At 45.5% G+C, this 13415-nt stretch overlaps 1 protein-coding gene and 2 long non-coding RNA genes across 3 annotated transcripts; 1 reads left to right on the plus strand and 2 right to left on the minus strand.

The window, feature by feature from the left end:
* Positions 1 to 1534: 1534 nt before the first annotated feature.
* Positions 1535 to 2774, minus strand: LOC132244476 (uncharacterized). The gene is made up of 2 exons (XR_009455920.1): positions 2583 to 2774; positions 1535 to 1803 (listed from the first exon to the last, which is right to left on the minus strand). It is a non-coding gene; the product is annotated as an uncharacterized LOC132244476 (long non-coding RNA).
* Positions 2775 to 2932: 158 nt separating this feature from the next.
* Positions 2933 to 9841, plus strand: SET (SET nuclear proto-oncogene). The gene is made up of 8 exons (XM_014610567.3): positions 2933 to 3171; positions 4280 to 4337; positions 5445 to 5587; positions 6128 to 6231; positions 6407 to 6520; positions 7396 to 7566; positions 7670 to 7816; positions 8930 to 9841. Exons 1-8 carry the CDS (start codon positions 3099 to 3101, stop codon positions 8951 to 8953), a joined length of 834 nt encoding a protein of 277 aa, XP_014466053.1. The 5' UTR covers positions 2933 to 3098; the 3' UTR covers positions 8954 to 9841.
* Positions 9842 to 10402: 561 nt separating this feature from the next.
* On the minus strand, positions 10403 to 13367 carry LOC106737834 (uncharacterized). Its single transcript, XR_001373894.3, has 2 exons — positions 12799 to 13367; positions 10403 to 10957 (listed from the first exon to the last, which is right to left on the minus strand). It is a non-coding gene; the product is annotated as an uncharacterized LOC106737834 (long non-coding RNA).
* Between the last annotated feature and the right edge of the window lie 48 nt (positions 13368 to 13415).

Here is a 13415-nt window from a genome sequence, read left to right on the forward strand (position 1 = left end):
ATGCTGGGAATTAGTGAAAAAAGCAACTGTATATTTAACTATTAAACCCTTAAGTACTCATGTTTTTTATAGAATCAGGGATATAACACATTAGTGTGACAGATTTATATGCAAATGATGTTTGCAGCTTCCACAAAGTTTTGTAAAAGAGCAGATACTTGTGTGATAGCAAGCTTTAATCAGATGCATTTAACTGAGTGACATATCAGGATACTTAACCTGAAAAACAACATGATCAGATCCTTGAGGTGTGCTGCTACTTGCTGTCTCCCACAATCACATGCATCCAATTTGTGCACGGGTGTGCATTTGTATACTGATATGAAGAAAGAATGGAGGCTAACCAGTGTTGTTATGAATGGGGTACATGGTCTGTGCTCATTCTTTCCTGGTCTTGGGAACGACTTTATCCCTTTTCCTTCTTTTTACTCCTCATCTTATCTCTCAGTACTGAGGAACAAAATTAATTGATTTGAAATGGGACAAACACATATGGTGCAATATTCTATTAATTACTGTGGTAAATTATATAGAGCCAAATCCTGGTCCCATGTAAGCAATTAATGCATTGCAAACTTGATAGAATTAGGATTTGGACCACAATGAATAGAATGTTCAGGTGATGTCATGGACTGGTGCCTCTCGAGTCTGGGGGGAGGCACCTGCAGAAGCCAGTGTCGGTGGCAGGGACGGGGCTGGCGAGCATGCGCAGAAGCCAACGGCAGCGTCAACATCAGGGAGAGCCCTGTCAGGGGGGCCACATGTCCGCTCTACCAGATGCCTATGGGTGATGTTTTTTGAAAAACAGGAGACAAACTGATGGAAGCAGGAGGTTTCACAAAATTTGAGAGGAAGAACTGGAATTTGATGAGGACGTAACTGGAGAAAAGGGTAACAACAGCAGTAAGACTTGTCAGAATGAGAGATGGGGAGTAGTTAGGGACAAACTATTAATAAGAAGCTGGGAGAGGGTTAATCAGAAGAGCAGTATGAAAGAAAGGGAACAAGAAAGGAAATCAAAGCATCTAAAGAAAAAGGGTAGGAAATAGCACTAAAAAAAACCGACTGTGAGCCAGCTCTTCTTCCAAAAGAAGTGAGTTTCTAGTTCTTCTTAAATGTAAGGAGTGTCTAAACAGTTTGCATTTGCTTCCTAAACCTAAATCTAAACTGATTTTTCCCCCGCTATAATGAGTGCCTTCTGGTCTCCTACATGTTAATGAGTTAGTTCTGGTATAAAGGAAAGTTTAATGGGTGATAGTCTTACCAGTAGTGAGGTATCTCTATAAATATGGTGTTGGCATCCAAGCCTGAAGAAGCCTGATTATTTGAGTTTAGATGCATCAATGGACCATACTAATCACATGCCTCGGGGATACTGAATAATTTATAGACTAAAATAAAATGTTCTAGTGAGGAGAAGGCAGATGCTTCTGTATCCTCGATGCTCCCATTTGGAACTGGCTTCCCTATAGGGTTTGGTAGTATAAGAGAGAAGTGGTAGCCATGCTGATCCAGAAATTATGCAAGTCAAGAATTTGTTAAAGAGATCTTTTATTGGACCAACTATGTAGAAAGGATAAAGTAAGACAAGCTTTCAAATCCAAGACATTCTTCATCCTTTAGGATGTCCACATTTTCAGAGGTGATCCTTCGCACACCGATCTGAGGGATTACAACCCATAGTAAGTAACACTGCGCATCAGAGACATTCCAAGAAAATACAGCTGCAGCATAGAGGGGCACCAGGGACCAAACGTGACCCACATCTCTTCTCGGATGCCGAAGACAGCAATGATAAAGGATCTGAGAAAATTCAGACAGAGCATGAAGCAATTTAATTGCAACCATGAGCTCCAGCAGGGCTTCAGCAAGGGACTCCCGGGAAAGAGATGGTAATGTTACCTACATCTCTCCAGTGCCTGGCTTCTCTTTTCTGACTGCCAAGAATTGTGCCTGTTGCAACACAAGTTGCTGTGGTACCGACTTAACGGCCACAGAGAGAGGCACTCTCCCTTCCTCTGGCTGCTGCATGGGCAAGAGCAGGGCAGGGATGTGCCACAATGCTGCGGACACCGGGGCTTAGCCGCCGGGGAACCACAGCTATGAAGGGACAGCAGTGGGGATCTGGCTGTTGGGCTCCGACAGCTGGGAACAGCAAGGAGAAGCCTCGAGGACAGCAGCAGGACTCATCTGAAGAGACAGGGACTGTCCACGATGTGACACCAAGGAGTCAGTTAACAGCAAGCGAGAGTGACGGGGACAAGAGCAGACAGCGCCGGGGAGGAGACACCAGAGGAGCCACAAAGCAGCTCCGAGGGGCTCGGCGTTTCCTGGCCCGGGGGTGGGGCAGCGACTGCAGGGCCAAGCGCCGCCCCACTCATCAGCACAGCCCCAGCCCCAGCCCCGCGGCCCGGGCTGCCTCCCACGGGCGGACAAATACGCGGGGGCTCAGCAGAGTCCTGCAGCGTCCGAGGGCGGCGAGGCGAGGGTCCCCCTCCCACGCAGCCCCACAAGGTCATTGCCCCGCGCAAGTAGCGGGGCCCAGGCGAGCGGGCGGGCGGCCACGTGCGCCAGCCCCGCACCTGCGCGCGCGCCACCGTCCCGCGCCGTCCTCTGTGTCCCCGCGCGGAGCCATCCCCCCCCCCCGGCCAATGGGCTCTCAGCGTGGGGCAGGCGGAGGGCAGCGCGCCTGCGCGCAGAGCATCCGCGCCTGCGCCCTCCGGCCGCGCCTGCGCCGAGCGCCTCCGTCGCCCCCAGCGCCTGGGAGGGGGGCGGTGCGCGCCTGCGCAGTGCGCGCTTCGTGCCCGCCGTGCCCCGGAGGGGGGGGGTTGCCGCGCCTGCGCACATCGCTGCCCGCCCCTCGCCAGCAGCAGCGGTAGGAGGCGGCGGCGGCGGCGCGGGCGGTGCAGCGAGCGTGAGGGAGCCGAGCGCCGCGGCCGCCCCTGCTAGCGGGAGCCCCGGTGCGGGCCGAGGAGGACGAGGCGGCGTCCCGGCCGCGGCGGCAGCAGCAGCAGCAGCAACAGCAGGAGGAGCCCGTGGCCGCCCCCTCCCCCCGCCGCAGCCCCGTCCTGCCCCCCCCCGCGCTCCGCAGCACCAACATGTCGGCGCCGGCGGCCAAAGTCAGCAAGAAGGAGCTGAACTCCAACCACGATGGGGCCGACGAGACCTCAGGTGAGGCGGGAATGGCGGCCTCGCCGCGCGGCCCCCCCTCTCCCCGTCCCCTCCCGCGCTCGCCGACCGCCATTTTTCGCAGGCTCGGGCCGGGCGGGCCGCGGGGCAGCGCGGGCGGATGTGCAGGCCCCGGCGGCCGCGGGAGGAGGAGGCCATGTTAGCGCCCTTTTGTCTGCGCGCCGCCCCGGCCCGGCCCGGCCCGGCCTGGCCCGGCCTCGCTCCCTCCCGCAGGCGCAGGCGGGGCCGGGCCGGGCGGGGGGCGCTGCGGCCTGCGCGGGGCGCCGGGAACCCGCCGCCGCGCTCCCCCCCGCGCCGCAGCCGCGGAGCCTCATTGTGCGCCGCCGCCGCCATGATGCTTCGCCGCCGCCCGGGCTCCGAGCGCCGCGGCCGCGTGGTGCCGCGCGGGCTGGCGCGGCGGATGCGCGCTGCTCCCCACGTGCCGCGGACGAGGCCGGGGCCGGGCCCGCGGCGATGCTCGCGCACGTGCTGCCGGCGGGGGGCGGGGGTGGGGCCGCGCGGTGCGGTGCGGTGCGGCCCGGCTGGGCTCCTCATCCCCCGGCGCGGGAGGTAAACAGCCGGCTCCGAGTTCAAACCCGGCTCCTTTCAGCCCTTGGTTTTACACGAAGCTTTTTGGGGTTTTTTTGTTCTTCTTTATTTTATTTTTTTTTCGCTTTTTTTTTTTTTTAAAGGAAACCAGCCTGTTTGTGCCGTGTTTTCTATCTGCTCGGTGTTCATGGTGTTTTAACGACTCTTTTTGCTCACACGTGCGCCGCCATGCCATTCAGCTAAAGTAACCCCCACCCCCGGGCTTCTGCTTAGCATTTAAAAAGCAAAGAAACAGCCTGGTGTTTTTGGAGCGCGCCATCGCCAGCGCTCAGCGGCGCGTGGGTCCTTGGGGTTGAGGCTTTCTGTAAAAAGCGCAAAGTTTTCAACCAACTTAGCTGAAGTTTGAGGTCTGGCAAGGTTTGCATCTGTAGGCAGGAGCAATTTCTGGACCAGTTCAGAGTAGTAGAAAATGTCATAAAAGGAAACTTCGCTGCTGGTTTGTCAGACTCGAGAACTTGTGGAGTTTGACCGGTTTTTGTTTTTTTCCCCTTCCTCTCTGTAGAAAAAGAGCAACAGGAAGCAATTGAACATATTGATGAAGTACAGAATGAAATAGACAGGTAAACCGGGAGAGACTGTTTTATTGTTTGTTTCTAACTGATGCTGTAGTAGAAATCAACCTGTAACTTGTAATAAAAAATACTGTAGTTACTAAAGTGCCTTAATTCAATGGTATACCTGTGGTTTTACTTTGTGCAGAAATAAAAAAATTGTGCGTATATAACCTGAAAAATTGCAAGGATACTGTGGTGTCCTGCTCAACTCATGTACAGTTAAACTAGAACGACCTGATGCTAAACTTGAGTTTGAAAACTTTTCAACCCATTTTAATGACTTTTATGTGCTTATTTGGCCCCCTCTGCCATTGCAAAGTAATACTTTTCTCTTTTTTATGGAAGTGGTTGGATTGTGGTGAAGAGCAGAACCGAAAACTGAGTGGATAAATTTGTTACAATTTTATGAAAAGTTGTTATTGCAAGCTAGAGGCACTTGTTTGATCAGGAAAAAATATTCCTTTAAAAGAATATTCTTTTAAAGGAATACATTCTTTTAAAGAATGACATTGGGGCAGCATGTGCCCATCTGAGACAGCAGCAGGCTCATGGATCACTTAACACCCGATCCTGGGAGCTGCCCTGGGCTGGGTACCTCACTGTCCCATTAGTGAAGCTCCAAGTGGATGGAGAGTTCTGCCCAAGCAGAGCACTTGCAGGATCAGGGCCCACCTTTGTAATTAATTATATCTGAGACACCTGTAATTCCTTAAGGGGTTATTTTTGTGGTACATTCCTTGTGCTAACAAAAAAAAAATCCCATGAAAGAAAGATACTGAGTTTGAATTTGATCCGTGGTTGCGTGTTGCCCTTTACCACTTCTTATAAACTAAACGTTTAATATGTTAGCAGCTACTGGTTTAGGATTTAATTCTGCAAATAATGCTGCAAAGCATAGCGTTAAATTTCTGAATAGTTTTATTGAAGTCAGTAGGATTAGTTATGGTATACTACTTGTGGGAGTGGGCTGTTGGTTTGGTAATATAGCCCTGCTTGAGCGATATCAAAGTCAAGTTGACAAAGTTTTGTGCTACTGCGATTTGCGCACCTCCTTTAAAGTCAAGGTTCCTAACCTATGCTTAGGGGTTGACACAACTGTTTTCTTTATTTTAGACTGAATGAACAAGCCAGTGAGGAAATTTTGAAAGTAGAACAGAAATACAACAAACTCCGCCAACCATTCTTCCAGAAGAGGTCAGAATTGATCGCCAAAATCCCAAACTTCTGGGTAACAACATTCGTCAATCACCCACAAGGTATGTTTTTAGTATTGTTTGAAAAACATTTTTAAAAACAAAACCAAAAAACACAAACAAACCTTGAAGTCTGACACTGTCTTCTCTGGTGCTTTGATTGAGGAAAATTTCTTTTTAGATTTTTATTTGCCCAATATACATTTTTCAGTACATGTTTTTTCTAGGACTCCCTTCTAGTGGTACTATAAAATATAAATAGTTTAGCTATTTCCACTTTTTTTGTCCCAAATATTTCTTCTCCCTTTCACCCTAACACAAATTTGAACTGTGTTTTTTAGGGTTCTGTATTATTTCTTACTGTTCTTTGCAAAGAAGCAACTACACCTTTTTAAAGCTTTTCAGGCCTCTGTCTGGTAGGCTGTGGTAGATAGTACTCTCTAATGACATCTCTGATTCCTGTGAGGCTTGTCTATTTCCTCTCAGGTTAGTGTGGGACAAGTAGAATATTTGGTATTACTTTCTATTTTCAGTGACCATTTTTATACGCTTTGCAGCCAAATAACATGTATGCAAATCTTCATAATGTAACTTCTGTTGTAGTTTCTGCACTGTTGGGGGAAGAAGATGAGGAAGCACTGCATTATTTGACCAGAGTGGAGGTGACAGAGTTTGAAGACATCAAATCAGGTTACAGAATAGATTTTGTAAGTATTTTGTATGTTATTTTATTTACTGTTACATTGTTCTTATTTGAAAGCAATCTGTATGGTGGCAGCTTAGTCAATATTTTAAAAGTCATAATACTTGATATCTTTCAACTGGCAGATATTGTCTAATCTAAGAATATTTCATCATAATCTAATGCTTTCCATTCTACAGTATTTTGATGAGAATCCATATTTTGAAAATAAAGTTCTCTCCAAAGAGTTTCACCTGAACGAGAGTGGTGATCCGTCTTCAAAATCAACTGAGATCAAGTGGAAATCTGGGAAAGTATGTATCTATGCACTTGAAAATTTGAATTTGCCCCGTTGCAATCTTGCTGTTCTGAAGTTGCAGGCAATGGTGTATTCTAGGCAAATATATTGGCTTAACTAAGTGAGAGCTTAAAGTGTAGAACTAGATCAGGTGGCAGAGAGAGATCCAGATTTAGCACTGGACAGCCATCTGCTTTCCAGGCTTGGACATTGCAAGATGTTACAAAGGAGTCTCAAAAGCAAGATGATGGCCTTGTAACCTCCGGTACATTTTTAACCAGTGAATGTGACAGTCATTTGAAAATTGTCGTGTATTCTCTGTTTTACTTACTGCAAGGGAGACACTAGAAATTTAAAAGGGAAAGCTCTAAGGATAGGACTAAAGAGACTTACTTCTATGTTTTCTCTGAAGTAAGCAAAGTTTAAGAGTTTAAAGACAATGTCGTAAAGGTCTAGAGGCTGCTTCAGTGCTTCTTAAATTACATGTGTGTTAAAGCTTTAGCATTTAAATAGTTCTAACAAGGCTTTGAAGCACTTCACAAAGTGGCTTGTCACACCTTTGCTGTGTAGGTAGTAATATTTTAATACAGGCCAACAGCTTCTTTTGAATTGTGAACTTCTTGGTGAAAAAGTCTTGAGACAGATAAAAAAAGAACACAGGTTTTATGCTACCACTGGCCCTATTTATGGGAATTTGTTGTTAAAAATAAAAAGCCATGTGTTATCAACTACTAGATGCCCTCACAGTTCTGTATAATCTGTCTTCTACACACCTCTTCTCGACAGAGGGAATGAGGAGTTTGTTGTGGTATCCAGGTGCTCTTTAGAGAATGGTCACATAAAACATTCTTTCAGGAAAACTGATCATTTAACTTCTTGCCCCCACCTCAGGATCTGACAAAGCGTTCAAGCCAGACACAGAACAAGGCCAGTAGGAAGAGGCAGCATGAAGAACCAGAAAGTTTCTTCACTTGGTTCACTGACCACTCCGATGCTGGTGCTGATGAATTAGGAGAGGTCATCAAGGATGACATCTGGCCAAATCCATTACAGTACTACTTGGTAAGCGCAAAGATGAGATATTAATACTTATTTGCAGCAATGTTCTTGTGTTGGGACAATTCGATCAGTTTAGTAACTGCTGTATGCATGCCTTTTAATAAAGGTTCCTGATATGGATGATGAAGAAGGGGAAGGAGAGGAGGATGATGACGATGATGAAGAGGAGGAAGGATTGGAAGATATTGATGAAGAAGGAGATGAAGATGAGGGGGAGGAAGATGAAGATGATGATGAGGGAGAAGAAGGGGAGGTAAGAAAGAGGTTTTTTCCTTCATGTTTATAAGCCGCTTGATGGGTTGAATTGGGAAGTCTTACTTTTAAGGGGATCTTGTTCGTAATGTCAAAAAGAATTTGCCACTTTGTACAGTTGAACATTATCAAACTTCTTGGAGGAAGCATGTGAAGGCAGCGATTGCTCTGAAGAGTTTCAGTGCAGTTAGGGCAGGGGTGGGCCATTATTTTGGGTGGAGGGCTGCTTACTAAGTTTTGGCAAGCCATCAAGGGCCGCATGACAGGCAGCCAGGGGCAGCTAAATATTAATTTTCTACATTTCTATCCAGCCTGTGGGGCCCCTAAAAAATGGCCTGGTAGGCTGCATTTTGCCCACCCCTGAGTTAGGGGGTGACTGCAGTGCTTCAGTTGAAGGGGAGTAGCTTTAGGAAAGTAGCTAGGAAATATGAGGAAAAGTCATGTGTTTGAGATGAATGTCTGCTTTTTACTGGTGTTTTTCACCTTTATTTCTATAAACTGGGTTTTTTTGGTACATTCAGTTGTCACCCTTCCACCTATTAATAGTTTTATTCTGGATTATCTCCAGGGCATCTTGCATTCCAAGTAATTGGGCATACTTCTCTAATATAATAGCTTTTGTTTAGCCTTTTTTTAGTGGCTTTTATATGAGTTATGTTAGACTAATGCAGGGCAAAGTTTTGGACACTGCACTCTGTGCATTTAATGCAAGTATGTGTTTGACCGTGGCTTTTTTGAGCAAAGTTCATGCCAGTATCTGAAAGAGAGAGACTTTTACTCTTGATAATTCAGTTTTTGAAATTAGTATGATAGGATTTTTATTGTATTTTTTAACGAAGATGCCTATTGGCTCTAGATGCTTTTGGCCACTTCTTCAAAGTTTAGTAACAACTAAACTAGTTCCATCACTTATCTGAATTAGATATTGTAGTAGTGAGAGAGATGCTGGAACCCCGCCCCCTTCCCACCAACCTGCCAGTTTCCTTATTAAGGGAGGAGAGGCAAGCCTTAAACATGTCCTGAAGGAATTACAAGACTATAATTTGTAGAGTAGCAAGAGGTGCTGGTGATTGACGTAGTGAATAGGATTTAACTGTTGCTTTTCTCCTAACAGGAGGATGAAGGAGAAGATGACTAACTGAACACTGATGGATTCCAACCCTCCCCCCTTTTTACCTTTTTAATTTTTTCTCCAGTCCCTGGGAGCAAGTTGCTGTCTTTTTTTTCTTGTGCTCAGTCGCCTTGTTCTCTTGAGGTCTCTTTTTCTCTCCTCTACACCATGGTTCACAATTTATTTTGGGGGAAATACTTTGAGCAGAATACAGTGGGAAAAAATCTCTACCAGTTTCTGTTCCGAGTTCATTTTTATCCCTTTCTGTCTCAAAACAAAAACTGTTTATGGAATCAACACACCATGTTCTGTGGGAAAAAAGAAAACCTTCTGCTCCCTTCACTCTGCTGGAAGCTGAAGAGTGCTAGGCCCCTGTGTAGTAGTGCATAGAATCTAGCTTTTTTCCTTCTTTCTCTGTATATTGGGCTCAGAGATTACACTGTGTCTCTATGTGAATATGGACAGTTAGCATTTACCAACATGTATCTGTCTACTTTCTCTTGTTTAAAAAAATGAAAAAAAAATAAATAAAAAAAATGGGGTATAGAGGGTCAGCAAGGGTGGGTTTCAGATGTTTGGGTGGGTTAAGTGGGCATTTTGACAACATGGCTTATTCTCCTTTGGCATGTTTAATTGTGATGTTTAACAAACATCCTTGCAGTTTAAGATGACACTTTTAAAATAAAATCTTCTCCTAATGATGACTTTGAGCCCTGCCACTTGATGGAGAATCAGCAGAACCTGTAGGATCCTATTTGGAATTGACATTCTCTATTGTAATTTTGTTCTTGTTTATTTTTAAAATCTTCTTTTTTTTTTTTTTTTGTTTCACTGGAAAGGAAAGAAAGATGCTCAGTTTTAAACGTTAAAGTGTACAAGTTGCTTTGTTACAATAAAACTAAATGTGTACACAAAGGGACTGATGGTCTTCACTGAACAGAACATGCTTTTGATTCCCTAGCTTGTTTTCTTGTATCTTGGCAAACTTTTGTCTATAGTTTTCAAACTTGACCGCCTTTATTATGTGCTTATTTCTTCTGTATTACAAAGCAACCTGTAGCTCTGTAAATTGAACCTCAATTTCAATAATTTGAAATAATGTTCCATCATTTCCATATCTGGAAAGAGTATTTAATGTAGGTACATTTTATTATAAGTTATCTGATATTATCAACATACAATATTAATTGGCAGTAATTACTGTGATCTATGCATTCAATTTCTGTTGAATTACCTGAATATCCAAGTGAAAATGAAATGTGGTTACTTTCCTCTTATGTGAAAATAATGGATTTGTTAATTTAAATTTCTTTCACCAGAAGAAAAGTATCTGATCCTCTATATATCAACAGTTTTACTTAAGCATTTCCACTGGTATGAATAAGATACCATGTCCTCTCCAGTAGCTCTGTTCAATGAAAAAACTGTGCAAACCAGTATTAACAAGTACTAAAATGACCACAAGATTTGAGAGTCTTCATTGTAGGATTTTTTTATTTATAATCTTTTGGGTAAATAGCTTTCTCAGTTGAGATGTAAGCCGACTTTGATTTAGTTATACTTATCCTATTTGAAATGGAATAAAATCACTCTGTAAGAGTTTCTTTGCTGAATTACATTCCTATACAATACCTAAGTCGTTGCTTTGCATGTGGAATGTTGATGCCATGCAGCCTCCAGTCTAAAATTGGTGGTGTTTATATTCAAATATGAGCTAATGAAATGCAGCTTGTTCAAGTGAAAAGAATAATGTATCTAAAATGTACATCCAGAACTACCCAGACAGAATGGCAAGAGGCATGTTGAAACCCATTTTAGCAATAAGAAGCATTTATACATTGATTTTTAAAGTGTGCAATGCTATATAAACCACTAATTTCAAATTTAAATGAATAGACATTTAAAAGCCTGTAAAGAACACTTTTATTGGTAAATAATTGTATAATTGTCAATCTTCATGTAATAAAAACAGGTTCTCTGGACTGAGGTCCTCTCTGGGAAGAATCTGTCATAGCCAGTCATGGTAGTATCCTGTAGGTAATCGGATGGTAGAGAATTAGTTACAGATCAGTCTCTAGTTACTGCACACGCAGGTTGTGTAGAGAAGTACTCCAAAAGGGTCTTAACCAGTTCTTATTGTTTTTCATAACAGTTGAATTGGATCCTAAATGCTTGTGCTGGTTTTGGACTGATCAAACCAAACATTTTGAATCGGTTTGTTTGGTGCAAACACTGGCCAAGCTACTGCTTTGCACCTTGTCACTTAACCCTGTTGAAAGTGAAATTCGAGTAGGAATGATTTACCTCCACTTTGCTCTGGGATAAGTGACCAAGTGTGCAGAATAGTAGAGTTGGGCCTTGGGTGTTTACAAGTTAATTACAATTTTTATTTTTTTTGTGAAACAAAGACTTTAAAATGTGGCTGAGAGAAGCATGGTGCTCTTTCTTCTCTAATGGCTTGCACTAGATAATGCTACATCAAAATGCTATCTAATAAATATGTTTTTGATAAATCCCTAACTTCTCAGCATTATCAGGCATGCTTCTAGTAACTGTCAGAGTACTGAGAGTTTTGCAGGAAGCAAACATTTTATAGACCTAATCCTAAATGATGTTTCTAAAAAAGAAATCTTTATGCTGTCAGAGTGGAGGAACTACTAAATTGCCGTGTAAGGCCTATGGAGCTAAGGGACCAAAAATAAGGCCCTGCCAAATCTGTTGTTCACAGCTGATTACTGGGAGTGATGGGTAATCCAATTCCACTTGGAGCCTGTTTTGTTTGTGGGGGCAGAGTGGGGGAAGGGGCAGTGGGGAAACTTCAGGATTATAACAGTGACAAAATCCTGCCATATTGTGCAGACAACGCTGTTTATATGTCCTGGTGCGGCTGCTCATCCCAAGCTTTGAAAAGCTTTACATTGCAATGATAAAAGCAAACATCTTTGGTAATCTTGGGAATCTTTTTATTTTGGTAAATAGTGTCTGTTATGGAAAAAAATGTTTTTTCTTGTGTGTTGTTTAACTGACTGAAGCAATACTTAAGGTACCCATCCAGTGCTTTAAATTGCCTGCAAGGAATGTATTTGGTCAAAGTTGGTTATTGAGAAATGCCCATTCTTTGACCAATTTATTATGAAAATCTTTGCAATTATCCGCTAAGTTTAATGTGTGACTTAATATGTTTCAAGTGTTAGCAATGTTCCTGCAGCAAGAATGAGACAAGCTACATTTCTCTTCTTGTCAATTTACAAGAATGGCAGAAACTTGTATCTAGTACTACAGGCAAGCTAAAAGATTGCATGCAGTAAAGTGGTGCAGAACGTGTCTCAGTAGCTGGTGTACAAGAGGATGTATCAATAGTTAACATTCTTTAGGTTGCATTGAGCTCCACACAATTTAGGAATCCTGCTCCCATGGGAGGTATGGAAGCTGGATTTAGGCTCAAGCATAAGAGCTCTCGGGGAGCCTGTCCTGACAAGGGGAACGGTGTAGAGAACCAACATAGATTTCTGCCAGAGTAAAAAATGAGCAAGCTTTTTGAACTGGCACGACTTCAATTAAAGTGGGGAAGAGCTGCTATGCTCTGAAGTAGAAAAGGTGCCCACCACTCCAGTAAATTGTAGTGCCAAATCATGAGCAAATATGACTGAAGTGTGCATGGGTGGAGGCAGTGACTTCTCCCTGTTGCTATCCAGCATTTTTGTAAGCACCTGTGCCTGAATGTGTAATCCTTCCAGTGCCTAGTAACCCTGAGCAGTTAGAAGCCAAGATCACTCTCCTTCACCTGGGACTACCTTTCCATGTCTATTTGAAGGGCAAGCGGTCCGGGTTGGGGCCGCTGCTCAACAAGTGCCTCGCACCAGCCAGTTTACCTGCTCCTCTTCCCCTTCAACGCCACCTCGGTGCTTCTCTGTCGGCTCGCGAGACCGTAGTGCCAGGCTCTTCCTTCCAGCTGTGCTAAGGCCGAGCGAGCGCTCGGGGTGACGGTAGGAAGCGGATGGAAAGGGCACTGCCACAGCCAGGTTTCTGTTCAATGTGCATGTGCGGCTCTGCCGGGAGGCCCCTTCGCCCTAGCGTGTACGGGCGAGCTCAACGGGGGGGTCGGTTCCTGCTGCCGCCCCACGGGGCCGGGCCAGGTCTCTCCTCTCTCCACCTCGTTTGATTGGTGCGGGACGGCCCCGCAGTGACCGACCACTCCGCGGGGTTAAGGATCCCGCCGGGGCAGGGCACGAGAGCCCGCGGGAGGGCCCGGCTCACCTGCGGCGGAGCGAGCACGTCGGCCCTGTGGGCGGGGGGAGGCGCCCGCGCCGCACGTGCTGCAGGTCACCGCCCGACAGCGAGTTTCCCAGGGGGCGGGGCGGAGGCCCGGCCCCGCCCCCGCATCCCGGGCGGTTTCTTATCTTCCTCGGGGCACGGAGCCCGCCCCGCCCGCAGCGTGCTCGGCCGGCGGGGCGGCACCGCGGGCGGGCGGGCGGGCGGGCGGCAGGGG

The sequence above is a fragment of the Alligator mississippiensis genome, chromosome 12, assembly GCF_030867095.1.
Source record: "Alligator mississippiensis isolate rAllMis1 chromosome 12, rAllMis1, whole genome shotgun sequence".
Classification (NCBI taxonomy): Eukaryota; Metazoa; Chordata; order Crocodylia; family Alligatoridae; genus Alligator; species Alligator mississippiensis.